At 44.5% G+C, this 16135-nt stretch overlaps 1 protein-coding gene across 2 annotated transcripts in view; it reads right to left on the minus strand.

The window, feature by feature from the left end:
• Positions 1–16135, minus strand: part of F12 (coagulation factor XII) — a 210106-nt gene that overhangs the window by 73406 nt on the left and 120565 nt on the right. For both annotated transcript variants that reach the window (XM_077265917.1, XM_077265918.1), the window contains 4 exons: positions 1893–2024; positions 1531–1635; positions 1282–1456; positions 386–483 (listed from right to left, as the gene is read on the minus strand). In XM_077265917.1, coding sequence (XP_077122032.1) covers positions 386–483; positions 1282–1456; positions 1531–1635; positions 1893–2024 — 510 coding nt within the window. The remainder of the gene's footprint in view (positions 1–385; positions 484–1281; positions 1457–1530; positions 1636–1892; positions 2025–16135) is intronic.

Raw genomic sequence — 16135 nt, forward strand, 5'->3', positions numbered from 1 at the left:
CAGCATGAGCCAATAGCTTTACACATTGGAAAGAAAGGAGACTCTACATTTGGGATGCTTATTTTCACTGTCGTTTAGTCTTCAGCCTGGTTTAGTGACCATCTATTATGAATAGGTTTTGTATTTTAACTTTGTTTTTAATAAAATACAGTGATTTTATAGGATTTCCACACTTTTGTATTTTGGTGATTGAGTAAAAATAATTGAAGTGCTCTTTGATATAGATAATATTTTTTCAGGTTTCTTATCGGACACAAGGGCTGGTCTTTGGTACAGCCTTCAGAGATTTTTTTCAAGCCGTGCCTATAGTAGGGTCGGTAGGAAGAGATTAGGCAGACAGATGTTGAAGTTGTATGACCAGCTGTTCACCATTCATCTCATGTACCTGGTAACTGCTGACAAGGGGGGATAAGACAGTGCTCCCAGGTCAGCCTCTCATTCTTCATTGTGAAACACCAGGGTTGTATATCTTTATCTGGATTCCTGAGGAATGAGAAAACATGAAGCCATTACAAGTATCTATGTTGTATTCTGCACATGTACAATCTTGGTTACTACAACAACATGGAGTACCTGGCAAAATACAGTAGGTCATCGTTACATGAAGGTAGGCATCCTTTTAATTGGAAGACTATGCTGGCCAGAAACTCTTTAATGAATCATTCACATCTAAACTAAAGTGCTCAGCACTAGACTTATGCTTACTTGCCACCAAAGAATATAGTGGTAAAAATGTCTAAAAGGGGTCTTAAAGGGAACCCCGATTCCAATGATGAGTTACTAACTGGCCTGTTTGCTGTACTTTTGATAAAATCGCTGTTCTATCTGAAGGAAGTTATCGGTAGAGGACTACAAAACCTACTGCCATGCAGTTCTCTCCACTGATTCTCAGCGTTCTTCTTCTGTAAAGTATACAAAGAAAGCTGCCAATCAGTGGTGTGGGCCTTCGGCTCCCTGATCCACCATACTATTCAGCTTTATCCGGGTCTTGAGGTCGTGGATACCACAGAAATTGTGATGACAGGAGGAGGAGGCCCAGTGGTGCCAAGTACCCCTGATTCAAGTGCCCCATAGTAGCCATGTTAGCTTCCGCTATGGATGGTAGGCCCCTGGGAAGTGGGTTGTTTGTTGAGAAGCCAAAGGTCTATAGTCATACAAATTCAGATGTGCCTTTCTCTGGTACTCCAGCCTTACAGCGCCTCAGCCCTTTGGAAGTAAATTAAATGAGCTGCAGTAACAGAAGCAGCCACAACAAAATATGCAGTAGGAGTCTAGTATTACCTGCAGTAAGGGTGAGGTCCTATGCCATGTCTCTGAGCATGCTTTCCACTGAACCAAGAAACTTCGTGTTGAATGACATCAGATTCCCAGTTTAAACAGGCTGTTCCAGCTACGGTCACATTTGCTGTACCCCTATAGCTGGTGCCATTGCCTTGGTAGCACGACTCTTTCTGATCTTAAAAGAAAATAAACAGTTTCAAGAAAAGTTACTGGCAAAAATGTAACTGCATTCGTCATGTTAATACTTACTTATTTCACAAAACTCTCCCGAAAATCCAGGAGCACAGCCACAGACTTTGGTTTCTCTCAGCTTTATACATTGCCCACCATGAAGGCATGGGTTGTGATCACAATCTGTAAATCCAGAGCATCGGGAAAAAACCTCAATACTTAAGCACCAAATACATGCATACATTTCTGAGTATAGAGTTATGAATGGGTGGCTAGCCAGTGTCACCTACCCTGACACTCAACGATGTGTTCTTTTTCTAAACATCTTATATTTTCTATCTCTACAATTTTCTATATTCATGCAGATAAATCTAAATATTTGTACCCCAAAATTAGTACATTTGCTTATTTGGTAATTTGTGTCTGTGTTTCCAACTCACGTTTCCCTGTTGTTCTTTTACACATTTTTCCTTTTTCGTGGCAGTTGCATTCTTCCAAATTTGGGGGTGTATACCTTAGCCACTTCTCCCTGGGTTCAAAATATTTTTGCAGCTTTTCATCAAAACACTTGTCTAGGAGATACAGAGAACAGGTTTCTACCAATTTCCTCATGTCACCAGACCATATTTAGTTAGACTCACACATGCTTTTCAAGCCATTTCTCTTTAGGGTATATTTTCACTAAGGTGCTTTTTTACATGGATTTGAGAGTGGATTCTGCATCAAAATTCACATGAAAAAAACTTTAAATACTCTTTAAATCGAATTCCTATTGATTTTAATGGTAAAAGTTGCCAAGGGTGCACATGGTGTTGTCTTTTTCTCTCTTGGAAAAAAAGCAAAAGGTAAATTCTTTGGGAGTTCCATGTTGGAATAATGTTCCAAATTTGGCTTCTGAATCAATAGAAACAGGAAAAAATGTCCCAAACACAAACAAATACATAAGAAAATACATCCAAAAACTTTTTTTTCCATGCTGTGCACACACAGTGTCTTTTTTAGGTGAATTCTGCCTGAAAAAATGGCCTAAAAGTACCATATAATATGAACATAATGCACAGCATTAAAACGACATTGCTGTGCACATGCTCCATCTTACGTCACGTCTTTTAATCAGTTCAGGGTTCGGAAACCTTGAAGCGGTTAAAAGTAGTGACATGTTCATTACTAATATACTTGACTATACTTGACAGTACACAGTAAAAGAACAACAATCGTAAAACCTCCGATGTTTTCATGAACAACTGGGCTGGTGTCTAAAGATACCATGAACACATAGCCTAAGTTTTTTTTATGTGTACTCAGTGCTGCCACTAGGAATTTTGGGGTCCCATACTGGCAAAATTTTTGGGCCCCCTTGAGACTCCGCCCAGGCTCCACCCCAGCTGCGCTTCCAACCTTTCACAGTCCCACCGCTCACTCATAGAAAAACTCCACATTTGCATCATGTCATCACCAATACACATATCAGTTCCCATCTAACACCAGATCACATATATAGCCAGCAGCTTTTGTTGTGGCTAAAGGTTTTTTTAAGCCTCCACCATAACTAGTTTGACTCTTTTGGCCGGGCCCTACTCAACATTTGTTAAAATATCCAATACTTTTTTAGGTATATTTTTATTTATGTTTCTTTAAGGGAATGTGTCACATACATTTTTTTTTAAATTAACAATAATACCACATACAAGGGACAAATATGGCCACACCATGATCAGATCACATATTACCACCACATTGTGACTGAATAATTCCACATACAAGGGACAAATTCCACTATACCATTGCCAAGCCACATATTACCACCACATGGTTACTGAAAATACCACATCCAAAGGACAAATACCACCACACCATGGCCAGACCACATATTACTACCACATAGTTATCAAATAGTACCACATACAAGGCAGAAATACCACCATACCATGATCAGACCACATAGTACCACCACATAGTTACTGAATAATACCACATACAAGGAACAAATACTGCCACACCATGACCAGACCACTTATTACAATCACACAGTGACCGAATACTACAATTCTGATCATTGACATAAAAACAATACTAATTTTACCATAAGTTCCATTATACACAGGATTTTTGTATATAGTACACAGTGTATAGTGTCAGTGTACAGGTAAAACAGTGATACACAGGAGCTCTGTATAGAGTGTCACTGCACAAATAATACAATGATCACCGGTAACATTATACACAGGAGCTCTGTATGTAGTGTCACTGCACAGATAATACAGTGATCACCAGTGACATTAAACACAGGACCTCTGTATATAGTATACAGTGTATAGTGTCAGTGTTCGGGTAACACACTGACTCACCAGTGACGTCTCCAATTGAAATCCTTCATCCTCATCCAGTGCACACCGCCATCACTTCTTCTAGTCAGGACTTGTCTGTGCAGAAAATAAGTCAAAATTGAAAAAGAAAAAAAGCCAGCTCACCGATATTCAGAAGGTGCATGGAACTCCGTCCTGATGAAATGTAACCACATGAAGAAAGAAAACGTTGATGTTCCAGCTCCTCTTGATAAAAATTCCAAATTTATTCCATATTGTTAAAATACATTCAGCTCCTGGACTACACAGTATTGCACATGAGGACGTGAGTGGCGTGTTTCGATCACTGCTGCAATCTTTATCAAAAGCTTGATAAAGATCGCAGCAGCGATCGAAACGCGTCGCTCACGTCCTCATGTGTGATACAGTGTAGTCCAGGAGCTGGATGTATTTTAACAATATGGAATACATTTGGAATTTTTATCAAGAGGAGCTGGAACATCAACTTTTTCTTTCTGCAGAAAATAACATTGTTTCTAGAGCACATTCCTCAATTTTTCCCCAACCTCTACACTACGCCAGATGAAGAAACAAAATGACCGTGTCGCCCTGCACAGTAACATGACTTCTCCTCCCCCACTCTGAAAACAGGATCCTCAAAGTAATATCCTTTAATTAGCCCCTACAGTGATAATATCTCACTTACTGGACCCCACATGTCCTCCCATTCTGGACCCCACGTGTCCTCCCATTATGCCTCATGTCTCTTCATATTGCCCCTATTTCCCTCCTTATTGCCCCCATAGTTATCCATAGTAGTACAATGCACCCCATAGTGATATATAGTAATACAATGCACCCCCCTTGTAGTATAATGTACCCCATAGTCACCCATAATAGTATAATGCATCCATACAGTAGTATAATGCACCCCATAGTCATCCATAGTAGTATAATGCACCCCATAGTCATACATAAAGTACAATGCACCCCATAGTTATATATACTAGTATATTGCACCCTCATAGTCATATATAACAGTATAATATAGCCCATAGTCATATATAGCAGTATAATGCACCCTTATAGTAGTATAATGCACCCCATAGTGCGGCTTTACAAAAAAAAGTTTCTCCTTACTTGGCAGAGGTCCAGCAGCAGTGTCCTCTGCTCAATACATCTGAGGCACGGACCTTCATTCAGGCATATGGCAGTAACGTCATATGGCAGCGACGTTCACGCTGACATCAGCTGCTGGATTGTGATTGGCTGGCAGCTGTTAACTGTTGCCGTACAGGAGGAACCTCCTGCATGGCAATACATTTTAACTGAATATGCGTCTGAGGACACACAATTAGCTACTGAGCCGGCAGAATTGCTGGGGCCCCATGAGCAGAAGAGAGGGGGCCTGCTCCGGGACTCTTCTGCTTGCAGGGCCCAATACGCCAGTAAGGGCAGTAATGCCCTGATGGAGGCCTTGTGTGGACTATTCAGCCAGAGAAATCCACCTCAAAAACAATGTGTGAACATACCATTGGACTGAAGTTACATGTAGAATTTTGCAGTGTTTTCTGTGGCTAGTGGCATAATCGGGGTGTTGTTAACAGCTTTTTTCTTTTCTTGTAATGTATAAAATGTGCAATATACAAAGATTGGCGATGTTCATGCTGATGTTGATGAGGAGGTGTGCTGAAGCCTCCATAAGTGTGACGCCCCAGGGTCCTGGTCGTCACAGTGGCATTGCTTTCCCCCTTGGGAAGAGTGATGTCACGCTTGGAAGCGATGAAGGATAACTTTCTCCAGGTAATCACATACACACAACACGTTCATACTCCAGGCCAGAAGGGGAGCTCTAAACCTGGTTTAGGGTGAACTCCCCTATAAATACATTCTGGTCTGGAGGGAAAGCGAGATTTTCAGTCAGACTGTCAGAGGACAGAGAAGAGAGCAGACAGACATCGAGTGTCAGAAGTTCTGAAGGGGCCATGTGGTCTGAGGTACTACAGCTCTTGGAGAAAAGAGAACTTAGAAAGAACGAATAACTTGTGGAAAGTGTGCAGGAGAGAAAAGGCACAGGAGAGTGATACCAGCAGAGCAGAGCAGTGAATTAGCTACCTCCCTGGCTGGCGCAGATTCTGGTAGCCAGAAGACCATGGCTGTGCTGAACTCTAAGTGTCATACTGTAGCTGAAACCGCGAACAAAGTGCTCCGGCAAAAACATTAACATGCAGACCAGGAAGGTAATCCCATGTATCTCTGTTGTTAGTATGAGGGATCTAAACAAAAGAGCAAAGTGAACAACTATATATGTGGGCATAGCCTAAATAACAGGGTACTGCACCATGGGTTTGTTATATGCCTCTATATAATAGACCAATTAGCCATATTATTGCCACACTGGGCTGAATCTATACTGGTGCTATCAATTAGGCTGGAAATAATCTATGCAGAAAGTAACACCCAATCCACGGGCTTACCAAAAAGCAGCCAGCCTATAATGTGCCCATGTAATCAATACACAGTCCCTGGGACCACTCTCCAAGAGGAGTTACAGTTGTCCATCACTAGCGTCAATTCGGGCGTGGTAACCGCCACTCTCGCAAAAATCGACAATGAACAATGCCACATACAGACTATTATCGCTTATCTTTTTGTGCACTAATGCCAAACAACCAATACTGGATTGAAAGTGGTTGTTTCATCGGTATTTTTTGCACCTGTGTTGTTGCCATCATTGATCGGGGCTGATGCGCCCTGCTGGTGCATTTGTTTGGAGGCTTCAGCAGGTAACCATCTCTGCTTTTTTCTCTGTGATTTTTTGTCAATTTTCTGGAGGATTTTTAAGTCCTCTTTGTGCGTCTGTGAGCTTTTACTCAATGTTTAGCGTTAGAACCGGCAAAAATGTAAGGACCCTTGACGTGGGTTGCCGGCTTACGTATTGAGGCCCCAATATAAACTAATACCTTACATACATTGATATGTGTTTTTTTTTGCACTTTATCTTGCAGGGCGCAGTCGGACCAAGATGGCTCTGTAAACTGTAGGCCTCTATTCACACAGCATGCATTTTGTAGCACTGGGCAGCCCGCCTGTATGTGCGTTAGTAATAGGCTGTAGACCAGATGCTCTGCATTGCTTGTGTGAACAATGCCACATACAGACTATTATCGCTTATCTTTTTGTGCACTAATGCCAAACAACCAATACTGGATTGAAAGTGGTTGTTTTATCGGTATTTTTTGCACCTGTGTTGTTGCCATCATTGATCGGGTCCGATGCGCTCTGCTGGTGCATTTGTTTGGAGGCTTCAGCAGGTAACCATCTCTGCTTTTTTCTCTGTGATTTTTTTGTCAATTTTCTGGAGGATTTTTAAGTCCTCTTTGTGCGTCTGTGAGCTTTTACTCAATAGAAAATAGCAATACAAAACTGGAAGTGTTCGATAGAAAGATAAATAACATGGAAAAAGCCATATAATCAACTAATAAGGACCAGAAAGAACTGAGCAAGGAAATAAAAAATCTAAAAGCAAAGATGGCAGATCTGGAGGACCGAAACAGAAGAAATAACCTGAAGATGAGAGGTATCCCGGAGAGTATCACACAATCCAAACTCCAACCTTTCATTCAGGATTTAATCAAGAAAATTATTCCAGACATTAACCCCTTCCCGACATCTGACGTTATAGTACGTAAGATGTCGGGTCCCCTGCTTTGATGTGCGCTCCGGCGGTGAGCGCACATCAAAGTCGCGACATGTCAGCTGTTTTTTACAGCTGACATGTGCGCGCAATAGCGGCGGGTGAAATCGCGATCACCCGCCGCTATTAACTAGTTAAATGCCGCTGTCAAACGCAGACAGCGGCATTTAACTACCGCATCCGGCCGTGCGGCCGGATATGAGCGCATCGCCGACCCCCGTCACATGATCGGGGGTCGGCGATGCTTGTACATTGTAACCATAGAGGTCCTGGAGACCTCTATGGTTACTGATCGCCGGTGGCTGTGAGCGCCACCCTGTGGTCGGCGCTCACAGCACACCGGCATTTCTGCTGTGTAGCAGCGATCTTATGATCGCTGCTGCATAGCAGAGCCGATCGCGTTGTGCCTGCTTCTAGCCTCCCATGGAGGCTATAGAAGCATGGCAAAAGTAAAAAAAAAAAGTAAAAAAAAATGTGAAAAAAATAAAAAAAATATAAAAGTTTAAATCACCCCCCTTTCGCCCCAATCAAAATAAATCAATAAAAAAAAACCCAACCTACACATATTTGGTATCGCCGCGTTCAGAATCGCCCGATCTATCAATGAAAAAAAAGCATTAACCTGATCGCTAAACGGCGTAATGAGAAAAAAAATCGAAACGCCAGATTTACGTTTTTTTGGTCGCCACGACATTGCATTAAAATGCAATAACGGGCGATCAAAAGAACGTATGTGCACCAAAATGCTATCATTAAAAATGCCAGCTCGGCACGCAAAAAATAAGCCCTCACCTGACCCCAGATCACGAAAAATGGAGACGCTACGAGTATCGGAAAATGGTGCAATTTTGTTTTGTTTTGTTTTTTGCAAAGTTTGGAATTTTTTTTCACCACTTAGGTGAAAAATAACCTAGTCATGTTAGGTGTCTATGAACTCGTACTGACCTGGAGAATCATAATGGCAGGTCAGTTTTAGCATTTAGTGAACCTAGCAAAATAGGCAAGCAAAAAACAAGTGTGGGATTGCACTTTTTTTGCAATTTCACTGCACTTGGAATTTTTTTCCCGTTTTCTAGTACACGACATGGTAAAACCAATGATGTCGTTCAAAAGTACAACTCGTCCTGCAAAAAATAAGCCCTCACATGGCCAAATTGACGGAAAAATAAAAAAGTTATGGCTCTGGGAAGGAGGGGAGCGAAAAATGAACACGGAACACGGGGGTGAAGGGGTTAAAGAAGTGGACACAAAAGTGGACAGAATTCATAGACTGCCAAGACCAAAAAACATCTCCCTAGTGTTACCAACGGACATAATAATGGGTTTTCACTTTTTTCAGACAAAAGAAAAGATCACCGAATCCATAAAGGAAAATGACAACCTCCCAGCTCCTTCTCAAAAGATTAAGGTATTCTCAAACTTTTCTAAAGAAACACTGGCAAGAAGAAGAGCATTTGGTGATGCCACGTCCTTTTTGAGATGAGAAGAGATCCCCTACCGGTGGGGCTTTCTCATGAAAATCCTTACTCTTCATCAGAGGAAAATCATCCCTATTTACAGACCAGAAGATGCAAAGGAGACACTAAAAAGGATTGGAAAGAACTACCAACTGATGGAACAATTTACCCTCCAACAGAATGAATCATAAAGCCCAATTTTTAGGATCTGTATACATTTGGGGCTTCGCAAGCCCAACCTGTGCTGAAGATTTATAAGGATCCAGGAGCCAACAAATATCCTTTATATTTTCTTCACTGGACATTTATTATTTTTCCAGGGATAATGCCAGAACTGTGCACCCAGAGGTTGTGAGTAGGGTTGAGCGACTTTCATTTTTTTAAGATCGAGTAGGGTTTTGGGAAACCCGATTTTGTCCAGAGTCGAGTCGAGTGCAGTCGGCCGATTATCGCTAAAAGTCGGGGATCGACCGAAACACGAAACCCAATGCAAGTCAATGGGGAAGCATAGTCGGCAGTGAGTGGAGGCCAGGAAAACACCTACAGTGCCCATTTTAATGCCAAAAACATCCATTCTTGTTTCTGAAGCTTGCCAATCTTAATTAACTGTATAATAATAGTTGGGCATAGGGAATTGGGGGAAAGTTGTGGGGGGAGTAGGGCTGGCTCAAGTTTTTCGTGGGCCCAGGAAATGCGGACTACGTCACGGCGGTGTTGCAGGGAAAGGTAAGTATTTAAAAGTTGCAAGTGCTGTGATCCTGAGCAAGCAGGGGGGGGCCCACTCGTTCGCATTGCCACTGGCACAGGGCCCCTCAAAGTACGGCGGTGTGTTTGCATGGCGGGGGCGCCTCCCACCAGCAGCGACACTTTTGCGTACTCTGAGGGGCCCTGTGCCAGTGACGTCGCCAACGAGTATGCCCCCCCACCTGATGAAGGAACCTGCACTTTCATCTGCACCTTCCTCTTTGTCCCTGTGTAAGGTGGTATAACATGCGGGAAGGGGAACCTTACTTTCAGCAGGGTCAGATTCTGGCTGTGTAGAGTACAAGGGGAATGTAGTGGTCTAGGTCAATGTACCAGCAGACTCATTTAGCAGTGGCTGGGCAATGGGCAGGATGAGGAGGAAACAGATATAGGGCCAAAGAATAAAGTAGGCTACATGCAGTTCAAAATTGGTAACAGGACTAAACAGGCGGCATTGCTTTGTTCAGTGGAGTAGCAAACCCAAGAGCAGCAGACACTGTTTCAAGGGCCTAACCACACTAGTAGGCCAAATGCAGTTTAATATCTGATAGTATAGGGCGAAAGCCAGAATGTGGAAGCTCAGCTTTGTTCAGTTGAGGACAACACCAGGGAGGGGCAGACACCTTTAGTAGGCCGGAAAAGCCTATTGCATTTTTTAAAATGGTAATTTGGAGCAGAAGGTTGAAGCTCAGCTTTATTTAGTTGAGGGCAACACCAGGGAGGGGCAGAAGCCGTTAGTAGGCCCTAACCACCATTTTTTTTTTTTAAAACCACTTAATGAGAGCCGGAAGGTTGAAGCTCAGCTTTATTTAGTTGAGGACAACACCAGGCAGGGGCACACAGACAGACACCTTTAGTAGGCCGGAAAAGCCTATTGCATTTTTTAAAATGGTAATTTGGAGCAGAAGGTTGAAGCTCAGCTTTATTTAGTTGAGGGCAACACCAGGGAGGGGCAGAAGCCGTTAGTAGGCCCTAACCACCATTTTTTTTTTTAAAACCACTTAATGAGAGCCGGAAGGTTGAAGCTCAGCTTTATTTAGTTGAGGACAACACCAGGCAGGGGCACACAGACAGACACCTTTAGTAGGCCGGAAAAGCCTATTGCATTTTTTAAAATGGTAATTTGGAGCAGAAGGTTGAAGCTCAGCTTTATTTAGTTGAGGGCAACACCAGGGAGGGGCAGAAGCCGTTAGTAGGCCCTAACCACCATTTTTTTTTTTTAAAACCACTTAATGAGAGCCGGAAGGTTGAAGCTTAGCTTTATTTAGTTGAGGACAACACCAGGCAGGGGCACACAGACAGACACCTTTAGTAGGCCGGAAAAGCCTATTGCATTTTTTAAAATGGTAATTTGGAGCAGAAGGTTGAAGCTCAGCTTTATTTAGTTGAGGGCAACACCAGGGAGGGGCAGAAGCCGTTAGTAGGCCCTAACCACCATTTTTTTTTTTTAAAACCACTTAATGAGAGCCGGAAGGTTGAAGCTCAGCTTTATTTAGTTGAGGACAACACCAGGCAGGGGCACACAGACAGACACCTTTAGTAGGCCGGAAAAGCCTATTGCATTTTTTAAAATGGTAATTTGGAGCAGAAGGTTGAAGCTCAGCTTTATTTAGTTGAGGGCAACACCAGGCAGGGGCACACAGACAGACACCTTTAGTAGGCCGGAAAAGCCTATTGCATTTTTTAAAATGGTAATTTGGAGCAGAAGGTTGAAGCTCAGCTTTATTTAGTTGAGGACAACACCAGGCAGGGGCACACAGACAGACACCTTTAGTAGGCCGGAAAAGCCTATTGCATTTTTTAAAATGGTAATTTGGAGCAGAAGGTTGAAGCTCAGCTTTATTTAGTTGAGGACAACACCAGGCAGGGGCACACAGACAGACACCTTTAGTAGGCCGGAAAAGCCTATTGCATTTTTTAAAATGGTAATTTGGAGCAGAAGGTTGAAGCTCAGCTTTATTTAGTTGAGGGCAACACCAGGGAGGGGCAGAAGCCGTTAGTAGGCCCTAACCACCATTTTTTTTTTTTAAAACCACTTAATGAGAGCCGGAAGGTTGAAGCTCAGCTTTATTTAGTTGAGGACAACACCAGGCAGGGGCACACAGACAGACACCTTTAGTAGGCCGGAAAAGCCTATTGCATTTTTTAAAATGGTAATTTGGAGCAGAAGGTTGAAGCTCAGCTTTATTTAGTTGAGGGCAACACCAGGCAGGGGCACACAGACAGACACCTTTAGTAGGCCGGAAAAGCCTATTGCATTTTTTAAAATGGTAATTTGGAGCAGAAGGTTGAAGCTCAGCTTTATTTAGTTGAGGGCAACACCAGGGAGGGGCAGAAGCCGTTAGTAGGCCCTAACCACCATTTTTTTTTTTTAAAACCACTTAATGAGAGCCGGAAGGTTGAAGCTCAGCTTTATTTAGTTGAGGGCAACACCAGGGAGGGGCAGAAGCCGTTAGTAGGCCCTAACCAAAGTTGAAGGCCAAATGCAGTTTAATTTCTGATACTATAGGCCGAAAGCCAGAAGGTGGAAGCTCCGATTTAGACAGTAGAGGACAATTTGAATTAGGGACTGCAGACAGACTTAGTAGGCTGTCCCCTGTGGACCATGCATCCACCACATTAACCCATTGCGCCGTAATGGACACGTAATCTTCCGTGGCCATGCCTACAGGTCCATGCGTCTGTTGTCAGGTGCACCTTTGTACTCACAGATTGCCAGAGTGCATGGACAATGCGGTCTTCTACATGCTGGTGGAGGGTTGGGATGGCTTTTCTCGCAAAAGAAGTGTCGACTGGTTAGCTTGTAGCGTGGTACAGCGTAGTCCATCATGGCCTTATTAATAGTAAATAAAATATATAACTAGGCTCTATGAACTTTTAAATAGGTTCCAGGGGTACACGGGCAGCATTGGTGTGTTCAGTGGAGGAGTATTGCAAGTAGGGGCTGCAGACAGGCTATCAAAGGCCTAAAATAACAAACAGTAGGCAGTCATGGCAGTTTTACATCGGTTACATGGATACACAGGCAGGCACTCCAGGCAGCATTGTGGTCAGTGGAGGAGTATTGCAAGTAGGGGCCGCAGACAGGCTATCAAAGGCCTAAAATAACAAACAATAGGCTCATTGCAGTTTTACAGCGGTTACATGGATAGACGGGCAGGCAGCTTGGTGGTGAGTGGAGGAGTATTTAAAGTAGGGACCGCAGACAGGCTATCAAAGGCCTAACATAACAAACAATAGGCTCATGGCAGTTTTACAGCGGTTACATGGATACACGGGCAGGCAGCTTGGTGGTCAGTGGAGGAGTATTTAAAGTAGGGACCGCAGACAGGCTTCAAAGGCCTAACATAAGAAAATGGGCTGGCTGTAGGCACTTTATAATTGGTTCCAGGGGTACACGGGCAGCAGTGGTCTGGCCAGTGGAGGACTAGTGGAAGGAGGGACCGCAGACAGGCTTCAAAGGCCTAACATAAGAAAATGGGCTGGCTGTAGGCACTTTATAATTGGTTCCAGGGGTACACGGGCAGCAGTGGTCTGGTCAGTGGAGGACTAGTGGAAGGAGGGACCGCAGACAGGCTTCAAAGGCCTAACATAAAAAAATGGGCTGGCTGTAGGCACTTTATAATTGGTTCCAGGGGTACACGGGCAGCAGTGGTCTGGCCAGTGGAGGACTAGTGGAAGGAGGGACCGCAGACAGGCTTCAAAGGCCTAAAATAACAAACAATAGGCTCATGGCAGTTTTACAGCGGTTACATGGATACACGGGCAGGCAGCTTGGTGGTCAGTGGAGGAGTATTTAAAGTAGGGACCGCAGACAGGCTTCAAAGGCCTAACATAAGAAAATGGGCTGGCTGTAGGCACTTTATAATTGGTTCCAGGGGTACACGGGCAGCAGTGGTCTGGCCAGTGGAGGACTAGTGGAAGGAGGGACCGCAGACAGGCTTCAAAGGCCTAAAATAACAAACAATAGGCTCATGGCAGTTTTACAGCGGTTACATGGATACACGGGCAGGCAGCTTGGTGGTCAGTGGAGGAGTATTTAAAGTAGGGACCACAGACAGGCTTCAAAGGCCTAACATAAGAAAATGGGCTGGCTGTAGGCACTTTATAATTGGTTCCAGGGGTACACGGGCAGCAGTGGTCTGGCCAGTGGAGGACTAGTGGAAGGAGGGACCGCAGACAGGCTTCAAAGGCCTAAAATAACAAACAATAGGCTCATGGCAGTTTTACAGCGGTTACATGGATACACGGGCAGGCAGCTTGGTGGTCAGTGGAGGAGTATTTAAAGTAGGGACCGCAGACAGGCTTCAAAGGCCTAACATAAGAAAATGGGCTGGCTGTAGGCACTTTATAATTGGTTCCAGGGGTACATGGGCAGCAGTGGTCTGGCCAGTGGAGGACTAGTGGAAGGAGGGACCGCAGACAGGCTTCAAAGGCCTAACATAAAAAAATGGGCTGGCTGTAGGCACTTTATAATTGGTTCCAGGGGTACACGGGCAGCAGTGGTCTGGCCAGTGGAGGACTAGTGGAAGGAGGGACCGCAGACAGGCTTCAAAGGCCTAAAATAACAAACAATAGGCTCATGGCAGTTTTACAGCGGTTACATGGATACACGGGCAGGCAGCTTGGTGGTCAGTGGAGGAGTATTTAAAGTAGGGACCGCAGACAGGCTTCAAAGGCCTAACATAAGAAAATGGGCTGGCTGTAGGCACTTTATAATTGGTTCCAGGGGTACATGGGCAGCAGTGGTCTGGCCAGTGGAGGACTAGTGGAAGGAGGGACCGCAGACAGGCTTCAAAGGCCTAAAATAACAAACAATAGGCTCATGGCAGTTTTACAGCGGTTACATGGATACACGGGCAGGCAGCTTGGTGGTCAGTGGAGGAGTATTTAAAGTAGGGACCGCAGACAGGCTTCAAAGGCCTAACATAAGAAAATGGGCTGGCTGTAGGCACTTTATAATTGGTTCCAGGGGTACACGGGCAGCAGTGGTCTGGCCTGTGGAGGACTAGTGGAAGGAGGGACCGCAGACAGGCTTCAAAGGCCTAAAATAACAAACAATAGGCTCATGGCAGTTTGACAGCGGTTACATGGATACACGGGCAGGCAGCTTGGTGGTCAGTGGAGGAGTATTTAAAGTAGGGACCGCAGACAGGCTTCAAAGGCCTAACATAAGAAAATGGGCTGGCTGTAGGCACTTTATAATTGGTTCCAGGGGTACACGGGCAGCAGTGGTCTGGTCAGTGGAGGACTAGTGGAAGGAGGGACCGCAGACAGGCTTCAAAGGCCTAACATAAAAAAATGGGCTGGCTGTAGGCACTTTATAATTGGTTCCAGGGGTACACGGGCAGCAGTGGTCTGGTCAGTGGAGGACTAGTGGAAGGAGGGACCGCAGACAGGCTTCAAAGGCCTAAAATAACAAACAATAGGCTCATGGCAGTTTTACAGCGGTTACATGGATACACGGGCAGGCAGCTTGGTGGTCAGTGGAGGAGTATTTAAAGTAGGGACCGCAGACAGGCTTCAAAGGCCTAACATAAGAAAATGGGCTGGCTGTAGGCACTTTATAATTGGTTCCAGGGGTACACGGGCAGCAGTGGTCTGGTCAGTGGAGGACTAGTGGAAGGAGGGACCGCAGACAGGCTTCAAAGGCCTAAAATAACAAACAATAGGCTCATGGCAGTTTTACAGCGGTTACATGGATACACGGGCAGCTTGGTGGTGAGTGGAGGAGTAGTGCAAGGAGTGTCTGTCCCAGTACTCCCAAAATATAAATAGATGTTAATGTCTCGCAAAACAACCAAAACAAAAAAAAAGGTGGCATACTTAGGTACAGGGGTGGGCTCATCTGCTGAGTTTCTGACATAGTAATTTGGCAGTAACTATTTAATGGTGCCAATATAGGACACAGACACAGACTACTTTAAGTTGCATCGTAGATGTCTACAAATTTGTATTGTCAGTGCCAGACATTGAATGATGTCAGCGAATAGACTAAAGATTGGTGGAGCTGTGCGACATAATTTTGCATGTGGTAGAGCACATTTTGAGCTGGGGTAGGGGGGAACTCTCTAGAGGCCGGCGGGACCGCCCCAGGGCCCCTCATGTTACAACGGTGTGTCTGACGTTGGGTGTGCACCACCACCGCCAGAGACACTACATTGTACTATGAGGGACCCAGTAGCAATGCCGTCAACCAAAAGCGAGCACACCCACCTCTTCAGACAAACAGCAGTCTCACGGGTGCTTGCGCCAAGTCGCGATACCACGGCCCCGTGTGGGGAGTTTGGCCATTTAGGGAGGTGTAAACATGTCGTATGCTGTACAATCAGCTGCAGCAAATTAGACATTAGAAAAGTAATTCACAGGCAAGAGCCTTTCATAGGAAAGCTAGGTGTCGGCCGGGCAAGGTGGGGCAAAAGATTTCGAAATCCAGTTGTGGTTCATTTTAATGAATGTTAGATCGTCAACATTTTGGG

The sequence above is a fragment of the Ranitomeya variabilis genome, chromosome 5, assembly GCF_051348905.1.
Source record: "Ranitomeya variabilis isolate aRanVar5 chromosome 5, aRanVar5.hap1, whole genome shotgun sequence".
NCBI classification, from domain to species: Eukaryota; Metazoa; Chordata; class Amphibia; order Anura; family Dendrobatidae; genus Ranitomeya; species Ranitomeya variabilis.